This window comes from Tachypleus tridentatus, chromosome 13, assembly GCF_004210375.1.
Source record: "Tachypleus tridentatus isolate NWPU-2018 chromosome 13, ASM421037v1, whole genome shotgun sequence".
NCBI classification, from domain to species: Eukaryota; Metazoa; Arthropoda; class Merostomata; order Xiphosura; family Limulidae; genus Tachypleus; species Tachypleus tridentatus.
Genome location: NC_134837.1, coordinates 259,255,542 through 259,283,498, shown reverse-complemented (window position 1 = coordinate 259,283,498; position 27,957 = coordinate 259,255,542). Strand labels below are relative to the sequence as shown.

The 27,957-nt window shown below is 32.3% G+C and overlaps 1 protein-coding gene across 12 annotated transcripts in view; it reads left to right on the top strand.

The window, feature by feature from the left end:
- LOC143240824 (uncharacterized) overlaps positions 1–23,451 on the top strand; it is a 61,518-nt gene extending 38,067 nt beyond the window's left edge. For 6 of the 12 annotated variants that reach the window (XR_013021984.1, XR_013021982.1, XR_013021983.1 and 3 more), the window contains one exon: positions 2,105–2,205. Coding sequence is in view for 5 of the 12 variants with exons in the window: in XM_076483970.1 (XP_076340085.1) it covers positions 2,105–2,205; positions 3,390–3,560; positions 4,175–4,351; positions 6,617–6,848; positions 8,191–8,431; positions 10,516–10,703; positions 11,299–11,580; positions 18,219–18,532 (1,706 nt within the window). In the remaining 7 variants the exon portion in view is untranslated. Of the gene's footprint in view, positions 1–2,104; positions 2,206–3,389; positions 3,561–4,174; positions 4,352–6,616; positions 6,849–8,190; positions 8,432–10,515; positions 10,704–11,298; positions 11,581–18,218 lie in introns of those variants that run through there. The other 6 variants (XM_076483970.1, XM_076483974.1, XM_076483972.1 and 3 more) reach the window with 2 other exon arrangements.
- Positions 23,452–27,957: the final 4,506 nt, after the last annotated feature.

Sequence of the window (27,957 nt, the reverse complement as noted above, 5' to 3'; positions counted from 1 at the left end):
ATATTTAGTTATGTAGTTATAGCTTTATTGAATTACATAATGCACCAAATACACTAATAACATACAAAAAGTAGACAATTTCCCTTAAGTCCCAAATTTTTTTGGCTTTCTGATTTTGCTACAAAAGCTAATACAAATTTATGTGTGCTAGTTTTTAAGTTCTTTACTGACACATTGTTTTCTGGGTGTAATTGATTGTTACCTCTTTGAAATGCAGTGTTGTACAATATGCCATTTGATTGATGAAAACATTAATTCTCTATCAGTTATATGTACTATATAATTAAACATAAGAGAGGACTAGTAATAAATCCTGAAAAAGAGGATGTGATGATGAAGGCTACAAAAATTGATTTGTCTGAGCAATGATGATATTATGAGCAATGATGATATTATGAGCAATGATGATATTATAGTGAGTAGTTTGATTGATTTCTTACGTTATCAAGGGGCGGTGGGAAAAAATGAAGATAAGATACCTAAAGAAAATGTGGCCTTCCAAGATGAAAATAAAAAAACAATTAATTCATGTGGTCTGCAAACAAAACATTTAGGATCAGAGATTGACAAAAAAGTCTTAGATTCTATTGTATTTGGGGGGGATTCTTAAGTTATGAATAAAATAAAACATAATGTTCAATGAAGACAGTGAGATGATAAATGATCGTTCATTATTTTATTTACCTATTAATAAATTGGAGACATGCATAAGTAACTTAAGACAAATTCATTTAAAACACTTAACTAATTTTCTTTTATTTTAGTATTTAAAGTATTCTTGTTTCCCTGAGTTTCAAAACTTCTACTAGTGTTACTGTGGTTTTTTCTGATAACCAACATATGTATTGACTAGTCAGTAATAGAAAAGTCTAGCTTTGTAGTAATGGTAGTGCTGAGAAAGCTACAGATAATTGTCTGCTAGTTCAGAAAAGGTTTTTCTTTCATTATCAGTACTTAAGGAATCTACTGATGCAAAGCAAACTGCCATATTGTAATTATTACTTCATTGCATTATAATATTAATTCCTTAGTACCAACTATTATACTTTATATCTAAAACAATGAATTACTTATACACGAACGTAAGTTTATTAAGAGTGCAAAAAACAGTAATTTAATTTTCTCTCGTACAACAAATAAAACATTACAAAAAGTATTTTTTTCAGTGTAGTGCAGTTAGATTATTTCAAATGAACGTTTTTTACATTGTTTATTATTATACCTCTTTCATAATAAATTATCTTCTTTTTTTTTCATATAAAAAGTTTGTTTGTCGTGATAGCTAAGATGTCGTCTCAATGAGCCATGGTATTAAATAGAAGGCTTCTTCAGCAATGAATGCAGAAGATACAGTGTGCTTGACCTGTTATATTGTTCTTTACTACACACTTAGGGTCATATAAATACTGATAGGTTAATCATTGTGAGAGATGTTGAGTGGCTTAAAAAATTTTGCAAAATCATTGGAGTTAAATATGCAGTAATTAGGATTTTTGCATTACACTTTGATCAGTGTAAAGAAATGCAGAAAAAAGTTATGAAATTCCAGTATCAAGACAATTTTCAAAAGATCAAGCTTTTTTTAAATTTACCCATAAAAAGGGAGGTAAAACTTCTAAAGGTATACAGTTTATAATAAAGTGAAAGAGGTTCTGTTGTTAGGTAATATTGTCAAGTTATATTTTCTTACATCTTTTGTTAAATATTTTTTGAAACCATAACCTTATACACTTTTAAGATAAAAATCAACCATCTGTCATTTTGTTTGATTACGTCTAGTTGACATTGAATAATGTATGGATTGTAAATATTTAATTTTTATAATATTCAGTTTAGGCTGAAACTTGTTATGGATTCAAAAGGTGCTACCTTTGCTCTTTTGTAAGTTTATCATAGTAGTTGGTTTTAAGCTAAAGCTTTTTATAATTTTTTTTAAGCACTGCAGTATATATAAAGAATTGTTTTAAATAAAGGATGTTAAATTTGAAATTTGTTACTATTTTATCACAAGGAAGTATTAATTTACACAATGTACAAAGTCAAATGTGGCAAAGTATAAACATAGAAAAGTCAGATATTTCTACAATTATGTGTTTTATTTCAGATGAAGGTGTGTATGTCATACTCTCTGAGTATTACTATGCAAAAAAAGAAGGAGATAGTGAAGAAATAGGAAAAGAATCAAAAGAAAGTTTCCAGTTTAAGGTTAGTGCAGGTCGTGTTCTACTGTTAACCTTTGGGCTCTTGTTGTTTTTATTTATCACTTAATTCGTTAATTTTTGATAGTGCATTTCATACGTTGCTATTAAAATAAAGCTAATGGCACTTGGAGAGAACTGTAATAACTACATTTAAACTACTACAATATAACAGCAAACAATGCACCTTTCTTGTTTACAACAGCTTATTTATTAGAACTAGTTGATTCAAGAAAACATTGAAAAATAATTTTAGTTCTTGGGGTAGTGATAGTGGTTTGTTTTCATATTACCAGTGCACTACATGCAGGAACAGTGAGACAAGTAACCATGGCTTGTTATGAGATTATCAGCTATAAACTGAAACATAAAGCAGCTGTGATAACAGGAACTATAATTACAATGGTGTCACCTGCAGACCTGTAGCTACAGCAACTATAATTTTAAAGTTGTCACTTATAAACCAATAGATACAGCAGATGTAATTGTAAGGTTGTCTCTTACAGACCTATAGGATATAGCAACTATAATTATAAGGTTAATATTTTTAAACTAATTGGTTCAGAAACCATAATTATAAGGTTGTCATTTATAAACATATAGGTTCAGCAACTATAATTGTAAGGTTGTTATTTATAGACTAATAGTTCACTGACTATAATTATAAGGTTGTTGCATATAGACCAATAGATAAAGTATTTATAAAGTTATCTGTGAAGTGGTATACACAATTAAGATGTTCAATAGTGTAGTGTAGGTGTAAATAGAAGTGATGAAAGTATTATCAACTAAAAACTAGTATTAAGATAAATGAATGGAATATAAATGTATTAAAAATCAATTTTATTATGGATGATTTATCTCATGTCTTAAGTACATTTCTGCAATTCATAAATCATACTTTCTCACACACCAGAAATTTAATAATGTTCCCTCAATAATTAACAAAGAAAAATATTGTGTTAAAAGAATGGAAATTATGGAAAATATGTATTCTGATTGGTATGATGACGTATGCTAATTATGTAATTGCTATTTAAAAATTTTTATAATATGGAACTTTTTCAAAATTTAGCTGTGGGTTATAGCCCCCCATTACAAAGTGCCTTTAAAGAAATCTTTACTTGTAACTGTTGTTGAATTATATAGGTTACAATTTGAAATCTATTAAGAGATACTGTTTTTATTTAGTGTCATTTTTGCAAGAAGATATTAGACAACAACATAAGAGTCATGAAGCACATAAACTGTCACATTGAGAACAAACGACAGAAAAACCCAGACTTGAGTGATCTCACACAGTGCAAGTTCTGTTTCAGAGACTTTGAGACCCCATTCAGCATGCAGTGTCACATTGAAACGGTAAAATACTGACTCTCTAGCTTGAAGATGTCTGTTTTGAAAATAACAGTTTGGTAATATCTGACATCTCTTTGTTCTTAAACTTGCTTAACTGTCATTAATAAATTTATTTTAAATAAAATAATGCTAAATAATAAGTGTCAGAATAAGATAACTAAACTAATGTTCTGTTACTAATCCTTGGAAACCTGATTCACAAGAAAATTATTATCAAATTGATAGTAATTATAATTTACTAATCTACTTTGTTATTAACAAAATAATTGTTATTAATTATTAGATATCTAGAATTACAAATACTGTTTAAACATGATAAGTAATATCTATTGTATTGTACTGTAATTTTATTTGATTTTAGAGACTGTGTAAGCATGTGGATAGATCTATTTTTACTCCAGTATACTTTTAATGTCCATGTTACAAATAAAATAAACTGTAATCTTTGGAGTTCCAGCTACATGTAGAAAAATCTCATTTCTTTAATAATATGTTTGTTTTTATAAAGAAATTTGTTGAAAAGCTTTTTGACTATAGTGAATGCTATTAGTTTCTTTTAAAAAAATTACAGCACACAAATGTTAAGTTGTGAATATCACCTTCTATATGGTTTACAGGTACATATGAAGATGGATGCTTCAACTTGCCAAATTTGTAATCAGGCTTTTTCGTCCAGATTTACTCTTTGTGCTCACATGAAATCTGTGCATGTGGAGTGTGAAATGCCATATGTCTGTAAGGTGTGTAACTTCAGGGCTTCAGTGCATCAGCAAGTGATAGAACATTTCCAACAGGTATGTATTTTTGTGTAAATTTATTTTCATTATCCATTGGTGCTTATTCTAAATGCAGGTAGCTAGTAACGACAAGGGATTCCTGTAGTTTATTGCACTATTCTAAATGCAGGTAGCTAGTAACGACAAGGATTCCTGTAGTTTATTGCACTATTCTAAATGCAGGTAGCTAGTAACGACAAGCGACAAGGGATTCCTGTAGTTTATTGCACTATTCTAAATGCAGGTAGCTAGTAACGACAAGGGATTCCTGTAGTTTATTGCACTATTCTAAATGCAGGTAGCTAGTAACGACAAGGGATTCCTGTAGTTTATTGCACTATTCTAAATGCAGGTAGCTAGTAACGACAAGGGATTCCTGTAGTTTATTGCACTATTCTAAATGCAGGTAGCTAGTAACGACAAGGGATTCCTGTAGTTTATTGCACTATTCTAAATGCAGGTAGCTAGTAACGACAAGGGATTCCTGTAGTTTATTGCACTATTCTAAATGCAGGTAGCTAGTAACGACAAGGGATTCCTGTAGTTTATTGCACTATTTTAAATGCAGGTAGCTAGAAAACGACAGGGGATTCCTGTAGTTTATTGCACTATTTTAAATGCAGGTAGCTAGTAAGATTCCTGTAGTTTATTGCACTATTCTAAACAGCGACAAGGATTCCTGTAGTTTATTGCACTATTTTAAATGCAGGTAGCTAGTTAACAACAGGGGATTCCTGTAGTTTATTGCACTATTTTAAATGCAGGTAGCTAGTAACGACAGGGGATTCCTGTAGTTTATTGCACTATTTTAAATGCAGGTAGCTAGTAATGACAGGGGATTTCTATAGTTTATTGTACTATTCTAAATGCAGATAGCTAGTAACAACAAGGGATTCATGTAGTTTATTGAAAGTTTTTTAAAGCTAAGAATTCTTTATTGTATTAGATAAACAAGGGATTATCTACGTAATTTTCCAAGTTCTCTAGTGGAGCACATGTTGTATACATTAAAATGTTTAGGTAAATGATTCAACCTGTTTACTCCTGAAGATGTGCACATGCATCCCCAACTACATTGTATTTGTGATTTCTGTTTGGAACGTACCTGCGTTGATGGTAGCACCCTGTGTTGTTTTTCATATTCTAATGGAAGCAATAGGGAAGATAGGTGTTATCATATTATCCTTGCTTGGGGAAAACTGGTGGGTGGGTTAAAACAGTTTGTATTCATATATTACATATGACTTTAGGGATCAAAACAACACTGAACAATTTCCTAATGACAGTGAAGGAGATTTTACCACCTCTGTCACAAGTAAATTGCCAAAACCTGAAGATGTTCAACATTTGCCAACAAAATCCAAAACTGATCCAAACAGTAAAAATAATGATTTAAAAAAATAAAAATAAAAATTGTGCAGTAAAGAGGGAAAAATGCAAAGATTCAGTTTCTAATGTGTCCTGAATTGCCTGGACTTTGTTTGGATCTATTTTCTAGATTGTTCCATAAAAAGTCTTTATGACATATATGTCATGTTAGATGTATGTTTTAATCAATTTTTATCTTTTATTTGAATAAAATAATTTTTCCAGAAGTTGCATTTAAATAAATTTCCACACACCCATTTTCAATAAAAGAAACTGTATAATTTAAGTTTTTGATTTATATTATTATTATTGTAGTTTAAATTGAAAATGGTAATATTGCACTAAAACTTTTATCAGCATTTGCTGCAGGTGATGCCTAATATCCATGATGAGAAAATTACTTGAAGTAAAAAGTGTATTATAATGGTGATTAATATGGGTATTAAAATACAATACCTTCTGAGGTCATCTTCATGTTAACAAAAGGAGGGTGAAATATTGTTCTGTACTTTTATTTTAATTAAAGTTTTAATACCTTAATGTTTATGATTGCAGTAGTTAATGAATAGATGGCATTACATCATGAGTTGATTCCAATTACTGTCAATGAAAAAAGAGTGAAATAGCTTATTATTTGCTGTACGATACAAAGATAGTTATTTAAGTAATGGTCCAATTAATGAACATTACTATAAGTAAGTTTTGCTAACTAGTAATTGCTTTCTGTTAATTGTTCACCAAAAGCTAAAGTTTGTGATACTAGTATCTTTTAATGAATAAATTGCATTTATGTTAATTTATAATTAACATGTTAACATAATTAACTATTATGTTAATTTATTTGATAAAAACCAGTTGTGGTGCACTTAGGATCTAACTTCTTATTTATTTCATTTCTGTTTCTGTGTTCACCAGGTTCATAATGGTTCTGACAAGTTCCAGTGCCATTACTGCTTGGAAGTGTTCACTGCTCGTATATCTCCTGTCCAGAAGATTGGAATGACCCAGAACTTTTTCCTCCATCTTCAGAAACACCAGTTGAAGTCTCAGTCTCGCAAGTGCCCAGCGTGCTGCTTAGTTTTCACCAATTCTAATAACGTTAAGATGCACCGAACCACAGATCACGTTAGCATGGCGGAAGTGGAAGGTTTGTTTGAACTAGTGTTGTCACAGTGGATACTTTCGACACATTCTGATTGCAGAATCTCAAGATACTTAGAATTCTGTATAGTTACCTTGATGTTTCTGAAACTTATAATTTTTGTGGCATTCCAGAATGTGGTTAAGATTTTTAGTGGTACCTTTGCCATTCAGTTTTAGGAATAACTGAATTACTATAGAAATCACACAGGAGCGGACGTCCTGAGAAAACACTTTCATGTACCATAACATTCAGTGTTGTAGAGCTGCAATAAGTAGCTGAAGTTATGATGAGGCAGTGATGTCTCAGCTCTGCCTTATTCACCTCAGAGAACTGATGGTAAAAGTCATTGAAATAAAGACATCAAATATGGAATTCAATTATTCTCTTGTACATGTGGCTGTCCTGTCATTCAGGAAGTAGTTTTGGTGCTTCATAACTGATCACTAAAGTATTGTTAATACATTTTGAAACAAGAATTATAACTTACATGGCAATTCTGTAGGTGTTTCTTGTTCGACAAGGTGTGTGTTCGTGACAAGTATTTATTTGTTTGCTCTATTATATAATTCTGTAGTTGATCTAGCTGGAAAATACTGTGTGAAGTATAGGTTTGATGCTAGCTGTGAACTAGTGAATTTGTAGAGCAAGTTTGAATGTTGATATTAACATATGGATGAACACAACACAAATGATTTAGTTTCAAAAATAGACAGTAATTTGGTACTTACTATTTTTTTTTACAGTGTTTTAACAGGGGTGCAGACATGTTTGATTTTGATTTGGTGTGAGGACAGAAAAAGCCACGTTTTTAGGTGTAACATGTTAGAGTTGTAAGAAGCTAATTTCCCACTTCAAAAGCCTATGAGCATGATAAAGTTTAATAACCAAGAATATCAAAAGTTATTTCATAAATACATTTTTCTTATAAAAGTGAAAATTGATAAATGTGTGGTTTTTATCAATAGAATAAGCAAAATAGGAGATAGAGCTATACTTGACATAAACCTCTGTGTTAACCATCAGTAATATAGAAGTCTTGTGTTTTAAGATCCAACTGCATTCTATTAACTAGCTTTGGTAATATACAACATATTTCATCAAAATTAAACAGTTTCTGCATTAATTTATGTATATTCTTCCATTTTTGTATCATTCTACAATGTAGATATGCCACTAATATTGATGGCCAAACAGTTTTTAGGTATTCCTTAGAAATCAATGCATACCTACTTTGTAATGATTTAAGTATGTGTTTTTTATAAAAAAAGATTCAGGTTGGTAGGCTTAAGTTTTTACTGCAGCAATTTAAATTTTTGTGATGAGTGAATGACTTGATGTGGTATAGGTGTGATCCGAATGAAAGCTCAGAGAAACGAAAAAGATGTAGTGATACGAGATCCACACATAAAACCTGTTAAGATGGCTAAAGGTAGAATATCACCTGTAAGGAAAGAACTGGGTAGTATTTCTCAACCTCTTGTCATCAGTGCTTCAGAAGAAAAGTGTCTTGACCTCAATATCACCGCTGACACATCACACCTACGTTGTATAGAATGCAAGAATGATATTGACAAGGAACATTTTAGGTATGAGTTGTTGGATTTTCATATATTTTATTTATCAGTTTGCTCAGTAGTATTTTTTTTACTTTGTCTTCAAGGGTTTATTACTTCCTAGTAAAAGATGATAATTTGAATTAACACCAGTTCTTAATATGGTTGTTGGTAATTAAGTATTTGAATGCTATTTCTTGCAGTGGATTACAAAATGGAATGTAGGTAATTCAGAGAATTATACTACCCTTAACAAATAACTTATAAAAATGCAGTTATTAAGCCATGTTTAATTTGAAATCCTGTACATACCAAAGTTTCATATTGATGTACATTAATAACAACTGTTAATGCCAAAATGCTCTGGCATTACAATGAAACTAGAAAGCATTGTTTTTTATGGAAGTGTTTCCTGTATAAAAATAATGAAATATATCTATATTATAAAAAGGGGTAAGCATTCAAAATTTTTATTTCAGTTTTAGAAACTTACAAAAAAAAATCAAAAAACAATTTTTTTTTTATGTTTTATTTTAACAGATTTTTTTTAAAGGCAATCCTTGTGTTAATGGTTGCTTAAGGTATTGACAAGAAAAGTTCTACGTAGTAAAAACTAATCAAACTGATGTCTGATGATAATTGTGTTTACATAACACTGTGTTTTGTAATTTTTTGGGTCAGTTGCTTCTCAAACTAATTTCTAGTTATAAGTTAAACTAAATACGATCAAGCAAGAATAGAGGGAAAAAAGATTAGGTGTAACAAGAACTGAAGTTTAACTCAGTGAGTTAAGTTGTGAATAACCACTCTCAGTCAACATTGGAGGTAACATTTTTAAAGTTTTCTTGATTGTTAGAAGATTGATAGAAAGAATCAAATAGGCTGAATGTAATAAATATTTTATGTTTTTGAAAATTAACTTGTAATAACAGAATATCCAAGTTTAATTTTATGTACACATGTATATCTAAAGCATACAGTGCTTGAAATGGGGTGGTTTGCCATCTCACTTCTTTTCAGAGAACCCAAAACCATCCCGCTACCTTTTTGTGGGTTGTTAGCTTTGCAGAAGGGAAAGGTTCAATAAATGATGCAATATATGTTTACAATGGCAAGTGAATTTGTGTTTTTCTTCAAATGTCCTTTAAGTATGATGTAAGAATAAGATAAAGTAATACACTGATAAACCCTCTTGCTATTGGCTTGGTCAGTGTGACTAAGTTTGTAACCTGGAAGTAACCATCAGAGTTTCCATACTAAAATTTGGAAGATTATACACCTGTTTATACTTTATTATTTTATTACCATTTGAACTGTGTCTAACTAATAATCCCTCATAATTCATTTAGTGGATATGCATCTCATGTTACCATTGAATTACACACAAGTTGTTCACAAGCATACCCACAAAGATTTTTTCTCATTATTTTACCTGATCTAGCCTAGTAATTGTCTGATGTTTACACTTCAGTTACTTTTTATAATAACAAATGAATAGATATGAAAAACAACAAATATATAATATTCAGCTTCAAACGTTTCACATTCTGCTTTCTCTTTCTCAAATTGTGTTTGTAAACATGTTTGAGTTGATACTATACATCAAGAGAGATGCTAAAATGTGATTATAACATTTCTTACAAGAGCAGGAAGTCTGAAAAATTTGATTACAATTAGATATGAACTGACATTATACAAAACTAGATATCTTAAAGTGGGATCAGTGTGTTATATACAAAGTCAGGATGTCAGACAACTATTATTATATACATATACTTACAGATATAGAACAGTAATATGTTTCGTTATCTTATTAACAAGAAAAGAACATAGATTAATAGCTACTTTGTTCATTTATATTTACTTTTTCTTATTAATTATTTGGGTATAAAATGATACAAGGTTGAAGAAGTTATCAACCATGTGTTTAGTAATATTGTAGAACCATTTAATTTCGTTGTACTGTGGAATTGAAATGTGGAAGACATTTATTAAATGTTATTATTCTAACAGATAAAGATTTTATCAGTTGTCACTAGTGTGCAGGACAAACTAATACCTGAATATTTATTTTAGATTTTTATAAGTGTTTTTACACAATAATTTTTTATTTGTAGGAAATTTATGAGCTGTATTCAATGTGGTTATGGCACACATTGTGGTAAGGCCTTTGTAGAACACATGAGTATTCACCTCTCTGTATCAAACAAGAAAAAATCTTCCTTAAATTATATAAAGCCAGTTTTCTGTCAGAGGGCAATGTTCTGCATTTGTGGGTACAACTCCATCAATGGGAATGATCTTGGTACGTAACATAATAGATAAGGACATATTTTGACATGTATATTGTAATAAAATTGTTTGTGACTAGTTGTTGATATAGTTCCAGATTACTTAGTGCTATTAGAATATTTGAATTACTTTGAACAGCTGAACCTTTAAAAGTATGTATATGCTGTTGATTTTTAGGTTAATTGGGTCTCTAACTTAAATGTTTGTGTCTTTATTACTTTTAAAGCATGGTTTCATATAAAATAATTTTGCTGTAGAAACTTCATGGGGAGGACAGAATGAGTTAATGTCTTTATTTGTTAAGTGTAAGCTTTTTAACAAGTTTTTGAAATGTCCAAATGGTATGAAATATTTGTGTGTATATTAATTTGTGATATAAATGTTATTGTTAATATTAATAGGTTTTAAAAAAGCAGGTTATATTATATAACAGGAACCTTGTCTCCAGAGTGTTTCTAAACAGTGAAATATAATTCCAGGTGCTTACATGTAACATAAATAGTATTTCTGTTTACAGGTTCTAAACAGTTATTTTGTATAATAGATATCCTATAGATTTATTTAGTTCAAAATTTATCATATTTATAAATTTGGCATTCTGTTCCTAGTCCTCCATTTAGTGGTTTGTGGTAAACGCTCCTGCTATCCCAGCCGAGCCAAAGCTTTTATGGCAACCATTAAGCAGGAACCAGAAACTATTCGACTTCAGCCCCAATCAGCTTTCTTCCCACCCTTGGTGGTTCTAGATGCAGATGAAGAAGAATCAATTAATGAGAGCTTTGCAAGAGTTCAAACTTTGAGAAGTACACCATCGGAAGTTGAAGTTTTTGAAGAGCTGAAAGATCCTGCATCTCTACCGAAGACAACTACACCCATTACTAATAAAACAGGTTAGTTTCCAGTAAACATCTTCAAAAGAAACTGGATCTTGGTACTAGAAACTAGTTAATTAGTTTTGAAGCAACCTGATTGATATTACTTAAATACACCATATTTTAAATTTTTTGTATTTAATAATAAAAATTCTAATATATTTGTGAAATCAAATTTCCTTGTGTTGTGTACAAGTTTGATGTACCTTGTATTTTGTGTTAAGTGAAGACATTTACTTTTGCTGGTAAGTAACCAAGGGTGTATTTATTCTTTTTTATTTTTGTTAAATTAATTGTTTTACTAAACCTAGAAATGTGTAAAAATGTCTGTTAGCAGATCAGAAAATTACCATCAATTGGTGATTTGTATTCATCCCTTCAAAGTTTGCTCACCAGGTTAGAGAATCATACATGAGTACAGTTTAAATGCTTACTTAAATTATTAGTCCTGTGCATGTCAGATAAAGTTTGGTACATCAGTGTTCTTCTTATGTTCACTTCTGTTTTCTTTAAAGTGATAAAAAGTTATTTCAGGAACATCACTTTAGAAACGTAATGTGTGTAATTTTTAAGACTCTCAAATATTAAGCCTTTGAGCATAATTTGTATTTTTGTACATGAGCATTTAAAAAAAAAGAAATGGACTCTGAAATTTTCCATGATTTAATAGATTCATTTGTGTCATAGATAGGACAAGTTCTAACTGTAATTCTTTTTATTGTTGTTGTCTCAGTTTGGAATCTCATAACAAAATTTACAAGTTTTAAGTTTCATCTCAATGATGAAATATGAAAAAAATCTTTGTTTTATATACCTTAAAATGCCCGCTGATCCTAACTAAACTTACACATGTTACATCTTTATTATCCAAGACCAGTCAGGATGACTAGTCTGAAGAAATGTATGTCATTATTATTAAAGACCAGTACTCATGACTAATCATAGTTTGTCTTTATTACCTAAAACCAGTCATTCTGACTAATCATACAGATTTAGTTGTTATTAAGATGAGAAACCCACCTGAAATAAAAATGTATTCTCAAGATGGCTGGTATGGGTATTAAAAGTTTAATTGAAATAAAGTACAGAACAATATTTCAACCTTCGTAGGTCAAAACATTGTTCTGAAATTATTTTAATTAAACTTTTAATACTCTACCAGCCATCTTGAGAATACAAAGTTAGTGTCTTTATTAACTAAAACCAAAATACTAAGTTTTTCAACAGGTATCTCCAGTGAACAACCTCTAATTGTTAGTTTTAACTTGTACTGTGTTTTTCAACAGGTAGCTCCAGTGAACAACCTCTAATTGTTAGTTTTAACTTGTACTGTGTTTTTCAACAGGTAGCTCCAGTGAACAACCTCTAATTGTTAGTTTTAACTTGTACTGTGTTTTTCAACAGGTAGCTCCAGTGAACAACCTCTAATTGTTAGTTGTAACTTGTACTGTGTTTTACAACAGGTAGCTCTAGTGAACAACCTCTAATTGTTAGTTTTAACTTGTACTGAGTTTTTCAACAGGTAGCTCCAGTGAACAACCTCTAATTGTTAGTTTTAACTTGTACTGTGTTTTTCAACAGGTAGCTCCAGTGAACAACCTCTAATTGTTAGTTGTAACTTGTACTGTGTTTTACAACAGGTAGCTCCAGTGAACAACCTCTAATTGTTAGTTGTAACTTGTACTGTGTTTTACAACAGGTAGCTCCAGTGAACAACCTCTAATTGTTAGTTGTAACTTGTACTGTGCTTTTCAACAGGTAGCTCCAGTGAACAACCTCTAATTGTTAGTTTTAACTTGTACTGTGTTTTTCAACAGGTAGCTCCAGTGAACAACCTCTAATTGTTAGTTTTAACTTGTACTGTGCTTTTCAACAGGTAGCTCCAGTGAACAACCTCTAATTGTTAGTTGTAACTTGTACTGTGCTTTTCAACAGGTAGCTCCAGTGAACAACCTCTAATTGTTAGTTTTAACTTGTACTGTGTTTTTCAACAGGTAGCTCCAGTGAACAACCTCTAATTGTTAGTTGTAACTTGTACTGTGTTTTACAACAGGTAGCTCCAGTGAACAACCTCTAATTGTTAGTTGTAACTTGTACTGTGTTTTTCAACAGGTAGCTCCAGTGAACAACCTCTAATTGTTAGTTGTAACTTGTACTGTGTTTTACAACAGGTAGCTCCAGTGAACAACCTCTAATTGTTAGTTGTAACTTGTACTGTGTTTTTCAACAGGTAGCTCTAGTGAACAACCTCTAATTGTTAGTTTTAACTTGTACTGTGTTTTTCAACAGGTAGCTCCAGTGAACAACCTCTAATTGTTAGTTGTAACTTGTACTGAGTTTTTCAACAGGTAGCTCCAGTGAACAACCTCTAATTGTTAGTTTTAACTTGTACTGAGTTTTTCAACAGGTAGCTCCAGTGAACAACCTCTAATTGTTAGTTTTAACTTGTACTGAGTTTTCCAACAGGTAGCTCTAGTGAACAACCTCTAATTGTTAGTTTTAACTTGTACTGTGTTTTTCAACAGGTAGCTCTAGTGAACAACCTCTAATTGTTAGTTTTAACTTGTACTGTGTTTTTCAACAGGTAGCTCCAGTGAACAACCTCTAATTGTTAGTTTTAACTTGTACTGAGTTTTTCAACAGGTAGCTCCAGTGAACAACCTCTAATTGTTAGTTTTAACTTGTACTGTGTTTTACAACAGGTAGCTCCAGTGAACAACCTCTAATTGTTAGTTTTAACTTGTACTGTGTTTTTCAACAGGTAGCTCTAGTGAACAACCTCTAATTGTTAGTTTTAACTTGTACTGAGTTTTACAACAGGTAACTCCAGTGAACAACCTCTAATTGTTAGTTTTAACTTGTACTGAGTTTTCCAACAGGTAGCTCTAGTGAACAACCTCTAATTGTTAGTTTTAACTTGTACTGTGTTTTTCAACAGGTAGCTCTAGTGAACAACCTCTAATTGTTAGTTTTAACTTGTACTGAGTTTTACAACAGGTAACTCCAGTGAACAACCTCTAATTGTTAGTTTTAACTTGTACTGAGTTTTCCAACAGGTAGCTCTAGTGAACAACCTCTAATTGTTAGTTTTAACTTGTACTGTGTTTTACAACAGGTTGCTCCAGTGAACAACCTCTAATTGTTAGTTTTAACTTGTACTGTGTTTTTCAACAGGTAGCTCTAGTGAACAACCTCTAATTGTTAGTTGTAACTTGTACTGTGTTTTTCAACAGGTAGCTCCAGTGAACAACCTCTAATTGTTAGTTGTAACTTGTACTGTGTTTTTCAACAGGTAGCTCCAGTGAACAACCTCTAATTGTTAGTTTTAACTTGTACTGTGTTTTTCAACAGGTAGCTCCAGTGAACAACCTCTAATTGTTAGTTTTAACTTGTACTGAGTTTTTCAACAGGTAGCTCTAGTGAACAACCTCTAATTGTTAGTTGTAACTTGTACTGAGTTTTTCAACAGGTAACTCCAGTGAACAACCTCTAATTGTTAGTTTTAACTTGTACTGAGTTTTCCAACAGGTAACTCCAGTGAACAACCTCTAATTGTTAGTTTTAACTTGTACTGTGTTTTTCAACAGGTAGCTCTAGTGAACAACCTCTAATTGTTAGTTTTAACTTGTACTGAGTTTTACAACAGGTAACTCCAGTGAACAACCTCTAATTGTTAGTTTTAACTTGTACTGTGTTTTTCAACAGGTAGCTCCAGTGAACAACCTCTAATTGTTAGTTTTAACTTGTACTGAGTTTTTCAACAGGTAACTCCAGTGAACAACCTCTAATTGTTAGTTTTAACTTGTACTGAGTTTTCCAACAGGTAACTCCAGTGAACAACCTCTAATTGTTAGTTTTAACTTGTACTGTGTTTTTCAACAGGTAGCTCCAGTGAACAACCTCTAATTGTTAGTTTTAACTTGTACTGTGTTTTTCAACAGGTAGCTCCAGTGAACAACCTCTAATTGTTAGTTGTAACTTGTACTGTGCTTTTCAACAGGTAGCTCTAGTGAACAACCTCTAATTGTTAGTTGTAACTTGTACTGAGTTTTTCAACAGGTAGCTCCAGTGAACAACCTCTAATTGTTAGTTTTAACTTGTACTGAGTTTTTCAACAGGTAGCTCCAGTGAACAACCTCTAATTGTTAGTTGTAACTTGTACTGTGTTTTTCAACAGGTAGCTCCAGTGAACAACCTCTAATTGTTAGTTGTAACTTGTACTGTGTTTTTCAACAGGTAGCTCTAGTGAACAACTTCTAATTGTTAGTTTTAACTTGTACTGAGTTTTTCAACAGGTAGCTCTAGTGAACAACCTCTAATTGTTAGTTTTAACTTGTACTGTGCTTTTCAACAGGTAGCTCCAGTGAACAACCTCTAATTGTTAGTTTTAACTTGTACTGAGTTTTACAACAGGTAACTCCAGTGAACAACCTCTAATTGTTAGTTTTAACTTGTACTGAGTTTTCCAACAGGTAGCTCTAGTGAACAACCTCTAATTGTTAGTTGTAACTTGTACTGTGCTTTTTAACAGGTAGCTCTAGTGAACAACTTCTAATTGTTAGTTTTAACTTGTACTGAGTTTTCCAACAGGTAGCTCCAGTGAACAACCTCTAATTGTTAGTTTTAACTTGTACTGTGTTTTTCAACAGGTAGCTCCAGTGAACAACCTCTAATTGTTAGTTGTAACTTGTACTGTGCTTTTCAACAGGTAGCTCTAGTGAACAACTTCTAATTGTTAGTTTTAACTTGTACTGAGTTTTCCAACAGGTAGCTCCAGTGAACAACCTCTAATTGTTAGTTGTAACTTGTACTGTGTTTTTCAACAGGTAGCTCTAGTGAACAACCTCTAATTGTTAGTTTTAACTTGTACTGAGTTTTACAACAGGTAACTCCAGTGAACAACCTCTAATTGTTAGTTTTAACTTGTACTGAGTTTTCCAACAGGTAGCTCTAGTGAACAACCTCTAATTGTTAGTTGTAACTTGTACTGAGTTTTTCAACAGGTAGCTCTAGTGAACAACCTCTAATTGTTAGTTTTAACTTGTACTGAGTTTTTCAACAGGTAGCTCTAGTGAACAACCTCTATTTGTTAGTTTTAACTTGTACTGTGTTTTTCAACAGGTAGCTCTAGTGAACAACCTCTATTTGTTAGTTTTAACTTGTACTGTGTTTTTCAACAGGTAGCTCCAGTGAACAACCTCTAATTGTTAGTTTTAACTTGTACTGAGTTTTCCAACAGGTAGCTCTAGTGAACAACCTCTAATTGTTAGTTGTAACTTGTACTGAGTTTTTCAACAGGTAGCTCTAGTGAACAACCTCTAATTGTTAGTTTTAACTTGTACTGAGTTTTTCAACAGGTAGCTCTAGTGAACAACCTCTATTTGTTAGTTTTAACTTGTACTGTGTTTTTCAACAGGTAGCTCCAGTGAACAACTTCTAATTGTTAGTTTTAACTTGTACTGAGTTTTTCAACAGGTAGCTCTAGTGAACAACCTCTAATTGTTAGTTTTAACTTGTACTGTGTTTTTCAACAGGTAGCTCCAGTGAACAACCTCTAATTGTTAGTTTTAACTTGTACTGTGTTTTTCAACAGGTAGCTCCAGTGAACAACCTCTAATTGTTAGTTTTAACTTGTAACTGTGTTTTCCAACAGGTAGCTCCAGTGAACAACCTCTAATTGTTAGTTTTAACTTGTACTGTGTTTTTCAACAGGTAGCTCCAGTGAACAACCTCTAATTGTTAGTTGTAACTTGTACTGAGTTTTCCAACAGGTAGCTCCAGTGAACAACCTCTAATTGTTAGTTTTAACTTGTACTGAGTTTTTCAACAGGTAGCTCTAGTGAACAACCTCTAATTGTTAGTTGTAACTTGTACTGTGTTTTTCAACAGGTAGCTCCAGTGAACAACCTCTAATTGTTAGTTTTAACTTGTACTGTGCTTTTCAACAGGTAACTCCAGTGAACAACCTCTAATTGTTAGTTTTAACTTGTACTGTGTTTTTCAACAGGTAACTCCAGTGAACAACCTCTAATTGTTAGTTTTAACTTGTACTGAGTTTTCCAACAGGTAACTCCAGTGAACAACCTCTAATTGTTAGTTGTAACTTGTACTGTGTTTTTCAACAGGTAGCTCTAGTGAACAACTTCTAATTGTTAGTTTTAACTTGTACTGAGTTTTTCAACAGGTAGCTCTAGTGAACAACCTCTAATTGTTAGTTTTAACTTGTACTGTGCTTTTCAACAGGTAGCTCCAGTGAACAACCTCTAATTGTTAGTTTTAACTTGTACTGAGTTTTACAACAGGTAACTCCAGTGAACAACCTCTAATTGTTAGTTTTAACTTGTACTGAGTTTTCCAACAGGTAGCTCTAGTGAACAACCTCTAATTGTTAGTTTTAACTTGTACTGAGTTTTACAACAGGTAACTCCAGTGAACAACCTCTAATTGTTAGTTTTAACTTGTACTGAGTTTTTCAACAGGTAGCTCCAGTGAACAACCTCTAATTGTTAGTTTTAACTTGTACTGTGTTTTACAACAGGTAGCTCCAGTGAACAACCTGTAATTGTTAGTTTTAACTTGTACTGTGTTTTACAACAGGTAGCTCCAGTGAACAACCTCTAATTGTTAGTTTTAACTTGTACTGTGTTTTACAACAGGTAGCTCCAGTGAACAACCTCTGCACATGCTTAACGTTCTTGGTTTAGTTCGAAAAAATCCTTCTGTGACAGGAAAAGAAGATAAGAACACCAGAAACAATGTTACCATCCTAGCAAACTCCGTAAGTGTGGGTAAAGAATGTGCACCTGAAGAGAAATCTTCACGTAATGGTTCAGAAAGTGTCATATATCTTCTAGATGATAGCGATGAAAATAAAACAGTTGAGACTGAGGCTGAAGAAAAGACTGGAAGTGAAATAAAAGGTTCTCTAACCACTCTTATAGATGTTCCTAGTAAAGTTTCCCAGTTGTAGGTCCAAATGCTTATGACATCCCATCAGCCAGTCTGAAGAATTGAAGTGAATTTTGGTGTTACTGTTATGTATACACCTGTATAAAGGCTTGAGCAAACTGTTTGACAATGATGGAATTGACAAAAAGGATAGTAATTCTGTTTAAAAACAAAAGCATCCCAGGAAATGTTTCTTTCAGTGACAGATTGGGAAGTGGTTGTAGGAGCAAAATTCAGTGTTAACTAAACAGGGGAAGGGGAACAGTATACATTTTGTTGGAGCATTAACTACTTGTAACATGGGTTCTCGTGATACGGGGGAAAATTACCATTAGAATGATGTGAGTTTGTAAGTAAGAGGAAGACATTTAATAACATTTATTTAAATAAAAAGATTCTAAATGTGTCATTAAATCATAGTGGATTAATATCATAGATTCAACAAGATATAATCTATAGCTACCCTGACAGAAAATAATCTTTGTTTGATGACACATTTTACAATGTGACCCTGTATTGACGCATTGGACACATGTTTTTTCCACAAAATATTAAGGAACCAAATTCATTTCATATAAATGGGGGGAATAAAAGTTGAGCTAAACCTCTGTTCTGTAGATTTATCTTACATAAAAATATATGTGTATACATTTATATATTGAAAACAAGGATATTTATAATTTGTAGAAATTAACACGTAAAGGAGAGAAACAGTTTTGGACACTTATTATGTTTTTTACTTTAGCATTATACATCAAAATCAACTTTCCAGCTCAGCAAATATGTATTAAACATTCCTGTAATAAATATGTAATGTAAGGTTGCTAGACGTTTGTTATATAAATAAAAAATATTCTGTTAACAACTATGTTCAAGTACTACGTTAAATGAGAAAAGTCAGTTAGAAATACCAGTTATGAGAAATAAGCTTCAACAATTGGGATGAATGGAATGAAACAAATTCCAAGACTCGTCAATAGCAACTTGTTCTTTTCTGTTGGATAATTTCTGTAGAAAATAGATGATTAGAGAAAATTCCTCAGAATCTCTGTAATGCTACGTAGTAGTAATTTTATAAAGATGCATTGAAAGTGAAATAAAGAAATTTCACTTATGATCATAATTGTGTGATACTATGAAACTGTAAGAAATATATTGTAGCTAATTCTCACACTGCAACAGCCATAAATAAAGATAATCTCTCTTTTCATAATTTTTCACAGCATGTCAAAAGCATAAGTCTTAAGCCCAAATTGGAGTTTTAAGAATTTTCTTTTTAGCTAGATTAGAAAGAAAAAAAATGTTTCTCTGTGCTTTTAAAATTGTGGTCCTGGAGAGCTGTTTTACCATACACTGAATTACTTGTAGTGGTTTTTATGTACATATTGTTACTAAGCTAAACACACTTTAAATCTATAAACAAAAAACGAGTCATGAAATGGTAATTGTAGATTCAAGTAAGATCAGTTTGTTTTTTGGTTTTTTATAACTTGCTCCAACTTAATTTTTATCCAGTCTTTAAAAAGAGAATACAAATGAATATTATGCATTATTCTGTTGAACATTTCATGATTAATATTAAATTTAATAGAATGATTTTAGTTTTTTTTAATTTATTACAAAGAACAACATGAACTTTTGGGAATAAAATATCTTTGACCTTAATTTATGAACAGTGAACATAAGTGATAACATAGACTTTAACATCATACTGCATGTGTTTTGTGTTGATGTGTTTTTTTTACATCTTTTCTATGATAGATATGATAACTTAGGATAATGTTTATGTTAATGACAAAATTAAATTTAAATTGACTCTAATTGTTGGACAGTTTAGCTATGATGGTGTTTGAAGTCACTTAAAACATTGTTTAATAACTTTTTTTTTGCATTTTCTTTTTGGTATGAGAAACAGAGAAATGTTTATTTAAGTTACTTTTGTTTCATTGTTTGTTATTTTAATGTTGAATAGCAGAAGTGAATACTAAATTAGCATTGTTTCTCCATTAGCATAATAAATCGTAATTATTGTCAGTCTCAGGTTAAGTAAGAACATGACTTAACAATTTGAACTGGATTAATAAACAGAGTTTGTGTGTTTGTGAATCACAAAATACAGTGAAACTTTTTATCTTCATGTTAAGGTGTCATCCAACTGTTTAGTCACTTTCTAACATTTCAACTAATATCTTTATCATTATTGTCTGTTTCAAATACTTAAACATGACAGTTACATACCTTTCCATCGTGTGAAAGGTATTTTAAAATTGGATCAAAACCCAATCCATTAAAAAAACATGCATATAAGAGTGACAAAAACAGTTATTTCTATAAAGAATATTTATTCTAGTATAACATATTACAGTGGGATGACTCTTCAAGGTTACTGTCCTTTTGATTTCCACAATATTTTGTATATAATTTTGATACATGAGAAAATTAAAATCTCTTTAGAAGTAAATGTTATTTATATAATTCATTCTCTTCATTGTGTACCTTCATACCTTATTGGAAAGGATGTACGTTCTTTTGTGGTACAGTTCTTAAAGGTTTGGTGTAAGTAATGTTTTTTTTTGCCTTTAATGACTTGTATATTTTTTATATACAAGTTATAACAAGTTTCATGTGTGTGTTGTTTTTGTTTTTTTTCACAATCAATATTAAAGCATGTTTGAGTTTATTTTCTATTTGTGATTTTAGGAATTTTATTTTATTAATGAAGCAGATATAGCTAAGTATACGAATACATCATTATTAGTATGGAAGGAGTGTCACGTGATCAGTTAGACTAAATACCTTTAGTATTAAAACAGTTGTCTAGAACTTGGGCGTAGATACACACACTTGACATAAAATGGAGTTATTTAAGGGTTTTTTTCGTTTCATTTTCTTGGTTAAAAATAAAAAAGCACGATATATACGTAGAATACCCCATTTTCTCATTAATTACAACCTAATATAGTCTGTCTTTATAGCAGTAAAAACTATAGTATTCTTTACACATTATTTTGTTTAATTTCATACTTTTTGTAATAAAGAACTCCAGAAACCATTAAACATCATTATTTGCCCCTCAAATGTATATCATTACTACTGCTACCGTCTCCCAGTGGTATGTCTGTGGACGTAAAATGCTGAAAATTGGGTTTGGTGGGTACAGCACAGATGGCCACTATCTTATAATTTCCACATTTCAGTTTTGTTTTGTTTGACTAGTAAATAAGCTTAACACACACAATACTAAAGTATTCAGTGAGTTTGTGATGTTGCAAATCGAATTTAATCCATAAGGAAGAGACTTAAATATGGACCACTACTTAATTGTCAACTGTCTAAAAATAACCGTCTTTTTTGTAGGAACAGACAGTCTGTGCATTATTATTACCAGACTTCTTGATTAATTAACTGGAACTTATTGTACATTCGTCGGTAGCTCTCGGCAATTTTCAGGTACATCAACGTTTTAGGGGATGAACATTTTAGGACAATGAAGGTAGAAACATACCCGAAAAAACAACGCTAAGGTTAGGGTGATCAGGTGTAAATTGTTGTCATGGTTATTAGAACATAAACTCGCCTAATTCTAATAATTTATTGGTTACTAGATGCCAATTGGATTATATTATACTTTTTGTATGCCGATCTGATGTATTTGCAGAGAAATATCATCAGAAGGACGTTTTGTTGTGATGAGGGCCGTGATTCATTTTTGGGTATTTTTAAGAGTAGCTGGCACAATACCGTTTTTAACAAATAGGATCCATGATCGAATCCAGTCCGCCACCACCGTCACAGAAACTGCCCTTTTCTGAACGGTCTAACGTATCCAAGAGATTAGGGGCGCTTGATCCTTTTAGCCATAACATTGCAATAACTTAGCCGTTTAATGTAACAGTCAGTACAAGAGCTGGCGGTGAGTGGTAGTGACTAGCTGCCTTCCTTCTTATCTTTCACTGTAAATTATCCCTCATGTAGCATTGCACGAAACTTAAAAAACTAACATTTTCTGAACACAGTAGCGAATTCGCCATGTGAAAACGTTGATGTAATCTGGTTAGGCTTAGGTAAACAGTTTTTATTACAACTAAGAGTTACTATGGCTTGCATTCCTGATGAAGGTTTACATGAATGTGTCAAGTCTCTCATCGTTCTATCAAGCAGATAGCACATCAAAAATATAGTTTTAATACTACTTTAGATGTTTTTATCATACATCATATTCAAGTTATCGAAACTCGAATACAAGGAAAATTATATAGATGTTAGTGTTACAAAACATTAGCGGTAAGTATTGCAATGTTTTTGTTTGTTTTCCTTTCTTTTTATTAGAACGAATTGAATGTTTTTATTACACCAACAAATTTACAGTTATAGGCTTAAGACCAAGAATACATTAAAATATAAATTTTTCTGTAATATGTCAGATTTGCATTATATATGTTATCAAATTCGTCTAATACGTTTGTGGCATATTGATACAGCGTAAAAATAAATTGATCGGAAGTTAAGATAGGCTTTGTTCTTTCATAGAATAACTATGTAACAACATTGAATGGTTAAGTGCTTTTGCCTTCATAATTTTTGTTTCAAGTGCTCGTACTGTACGTGAATAAATACAGATGGTTTGGAAGCAGACGATTATTCTGTGTTAACATAAATTTTTGTTTAATTTTTTTGTATTTTTATTTTGTTATAAAACACTTTAGTTTTTAGTGAGTAGTTTGAGTGTGGTTGTCATTGGTCAGTTTTCCATCGTTAATATTATATACGGATATACAAGATACAAGATGTTTTTGTTCATAGTACATGTATAACTGTGGAGAAATCCCTGAACTGTATTACTTTTAAACGTTGTAGTGTACTCTCTGGAAATTAAAAATATGTTGTTAAAAAATAGAAAACGATAAACAGAATATTCAAATAAAAGAATTTCACACCTGATGTTTATTATTCACTCTCTTGTGAATGTTGTTCATTTTTGGGCCAACAGTTTTAAGAATTTACTTTATGAATGTGTTTATAGTTGTATACGAAAAAATTGTCACACTAGTAATTTCCGGATGCCCCTATAGAAGAGTAGTTCTTGTAAGTGAATAACTCGAAGGTAATGTACAACTAAATGAATCTATATAAATGTACTAGTATTGTCTGTTGTATGTCCATGTCACTACTTCACAAGATGTGGATGGATATCACCAAAATTGGTATGGAGACTCATTAGGTCCATGCAGGAGTACATACAAATTTTGGGCTTTTTACAATTACGTATAAGGGAAGCAGTTTTTCGTGTCCGCAGATAATCTTTCCTTAATCACGAATTTGCATAACTTCCGCTAAGGAGATGAGTACTCCACCTGGTATCAAATAATTAGAAAAGAAAAAGTAAACCTACAAATATAAGAGTACATCGATCCATTAGTTAGGTATGCTTGCTTAATTAACGAATTTTTAAACTGTAAATATCACGGTACGATTAAACCGTGTAACAGCTGTTCAAAACTTGACTTTGACCTCCAAGGTCTTCCCCGGGAGGGCGCTAGTATGTGTAAAGACTTAGAACGCTAAAAAAAAAAAAAAATTAGAGTTCGATTCTTCGCGGTGGTCACATCATATATTAAATATGGCTTTGTTATCGAATTAACAAACAGACTCCCAAAGCTTAAGATCTTTTGGGGCCGTTTGGAAATTTTATTCAAATAAAGTGTGGAACTAAATATTTGTGTATCCTGTGAATCTTTGGTCACTGTCATAAACAGGCATTTTAGGCTACTTTATAAACTTGATATTTAACTTTGTAATTAATGACATAAAAAGAGATGTTAATGTCTAGTTGGATTGTGATTGGTCAAATGAGAATTAGTAACTGTATATCATAAGCTTTTGCCATTGAGAAGCAAAACAAAAAAGTTGAGAAAGGTTAAGTGTATTGGGCTGTGGTTTGTAAAGACCAAAGTTAACGATGTTGCTAAAATGTGAATACGTTATGAGAATGCCAGCCAATCCTGTTATTAGGTCCAAGCCCTCGTTGAGGCGGGTGGTACCGATTATCTGCATGTTCAGTTGTACAAAATTAGTTATGGCTACACCTAAACCCTTCAGCCTATGTGGGCGTAAGGTGTCATTCAGATAGGAAAGACTAACTGTTCAGTGTTTGTTTAAAAAAAAAAAACCTTTCTTATAGACGGTGAATTGTCTAGAATACAATACAGAGCCAAGCATTGTACCAGATGAAAACACTAGTGGACTGAACGTCATTGTAAACTCATTTTTTCAAATATACGTTGTTAGTTTGAAATGTGGTTATAAATGGATCACAGGAGCTATCTATAAGTCACTTGTTAAAACAGTTTTGACTAATCATATTTTTACTAGGAAGTGCTTGTTGTTTTTATGTGCAGATATAAAAACTCATTATTTTGTTCATCTCGTGCCTATTAGTGTATTTAAAATATACTAAAAATAAACAACCTTGCAACACCAAAATGTTGTTTTTATTTAATAAGACATTCGACGTTTCGCTCTACTCCTTCTTCAGGAGTTCTACTAAAACACGAACCGAAACTGACAGTACAAAGTTTCAAATGGTTTAAAATAATAAATTATAATTGAATTTATAACGTACATTTGTGCAGCATGCTTTAGACGTATTGAGTAATAAAGTTTACGGTTGAAATAATTAACTATTATGTGTAGTAAACAGAAGTACTATCAAAATTATAAACTCGAATAACAAAAGGATAGAACAAAATAATTAATACAAACTATAGCCGCCATCTTTTGTCCTGTTTATTTGTGGTTGGAGTTATTCATTGAGAAAAGACTATTTAAAAATCTCTGTCAGTGTACTTGGTGAAGACTTGTTCAGAGAACGGTGGTTTCAAGTCAGCTGCTGTCTGTCCATTAGTTACAAAATGGTTTACAACTATGTTTCTTTCAGCTTGTTGTTTACAATTGTTTTGTTTGTTTTTGAATTTCGCACAAAGCTACACGAGGGCTACCTGCGCTAGCCGCCCCTAAGTTAGCAGTGTAAGACTAGAGGGAAGGCAGCTAGTCATCACCACTCATTGCCCACTATGACTCTCTTAAGGTAGCCAAATGCCATCTAACTAGTAATGAGCATGAATGGATTGACGAGATTCCCACCGTCCTTATCTACTATTCAGCGAAATCACAGCCAAGGGAACGGGCTTGAAGAACGAATAGTGAGATTAATTGTCACTTTATAACGCCCCACGGTTGAAACTGCAAGTATGTTTGGTGGGACGAGGATTCGAACCCGTGACCTTCAGACTGAGAGTTATACGCCATGACCATCTGGCTATGCCGGGCTTACTTGTTCATAAAGAGAGTCGATATGTTTTCCGATAATTTTGTATAAAGTTCTTCTGGTTTCTTCTATATATGATAAATATAATATCATATGTTACAGGTAAGCTGGTAAACAACGTTGGAGACAAGACACTCAACTTGTAAACATACCTATCTTTTTGTTATTCTTTGTGTAGGCAGAGTATTCATGATGAAACTTTGTAGAATGGACGACATGCCTCTTCTGGAGAGACAAGTGTAGAAGACAATGTTTTGAAAATCTTCCGCCTTTCGTTTTCAGGTCAAAGTGTGCGAAAAGAAACGAACTTGACAGGGGTTTAGTTTAGAGAGAGACAAGTCTGAGGAATTCTCTCCCCAACAGGGGTGGTAAGGAACGTTGTGGTTCCTCTTCGTCCCCTCACATGAAATATTACTTAATTTTACGTGGAAGTTTTCTTGTAATTTGATTTAACTTGTTTAAGGTGATGAAGTAAAATGGGGCAGTATGAAAATGATGGGTGAGAAAGGGAGGCGAGACAAAGGCGGCACAGGGGAAGTAGGCCAGGCCGGAGCCCGCAATCCGAAAAGCCGATGAGATATCAACTCAAACGTGTGTGAAAACGCAAACGAACTTGGCAGGGGTTTAGTTTAGAGCGAGAGAAGTCTGAAGAATTCTCTCCCCAACAGGGGTGGTAAGAAACGTTGTGGTTCCTCTTCGTCCCCTCACATGAAAGATTATTTAATTTCACTTGGGAATTCACCTGTATTTTACTTATTTAAGGTGATGAAGTGCGGTGGGGCACCATAAAAATGATGGGTGAGAAAAGGGGGGCGAGACAAAGGCGACACAAGAAAAGTAAACCAGGCCCGATTCAGGGCTGGGCAAAAATACCGCCTTGGCTGGGATCTAAAGATCCAATGCCTGAAATTTGGATGTGGGGGAAAACGGGAGCGCCCCGAGAAAACCCACTTTCACAGGACAGGCGCCAAAGTTTTACCTGTCCTGTGCCCGAATCTGAAAGGAAATACACATAAATATAAACATGAATTTACTTTATCTGTGATTATGTATTTTGTTGAGTGATTTGTGATTGTTGAAATATGTTATATGGTGAAATGTATTTTGTAGGTGCACTGGCTAATTTACATAATAATGCAGTTTGTTTCTGTGAGCCTGTTTCTAACAGTTGGTAGGTTACTGATTTTGTATACGTAGTTAACAGGTGTGTATGATGGTAGTCGGTTTGCTGTTAATACTTTGTTTTGTTGTATTTGGATCTTCTGTAGTATGTTATTAGACATATTACATATGACTTGACATCTATATTCTATTAACGGACAGATGTAAGTCTTGTATATTTGGATGATGGTTTCTTGTGAGCAGATGGAGTGTTTGGTAGATATGGTCATCAAATGTGAAATGCGCTTTTTGATGGACACATGTATGTTGTTTCTTCCATGTTAATCTGGAGTCGAAAGTGATGCCAAGGAATGTGATGTGCTTGCTCATGTTGATAGGCGTATTGCCGAATTATATATTTACTTTTTCTAGTTTATCTTTGCCTTTTTAATTTCCTATAAAAAGTGATTGCTTGCGGTTTTGTTTGATTTAAAACCACTCTTCACTTGTTGCTCCAGTTCGAGACATTGTTTAGTGATTCTTGAACGCTAGACATGGCCATTAATGGGTTTCTGGAAATGCTCTAGATAGCAATTGTGAATTTTAAGTGTACGTTAGACTAGAAAAAGATATATCACTAACAAAAACAATGTACATGAGTGACGAGAGGGCGGATCCTTGGGGCACTCCTGTAGCTATTTTGAAATATTTTGATAACGTTTCGTTGACTCTTGTTTAAACTGTTCTATCTGTTAAAAAGTTTGATATCCATGTGATAACAGTGTGATTTATTTTCAAATGAGTTAATCTATACTTAATGGTGTTATGCCAAACACTGTGAAATACTTTTTTAACATCTAAAAATACGCCTACGGTTACCTGATTGTTATTGAATGCTTTGTAAACTGATTCAGTGAGTCGTGTGAAGTGATCTATTGTTTGTCTGTTGTTGTTTTTTTTCTGGAAACATTTTGAGATTCGGGTAGGATGTTATTTATTTCACAGAAACGAAGGAGGCG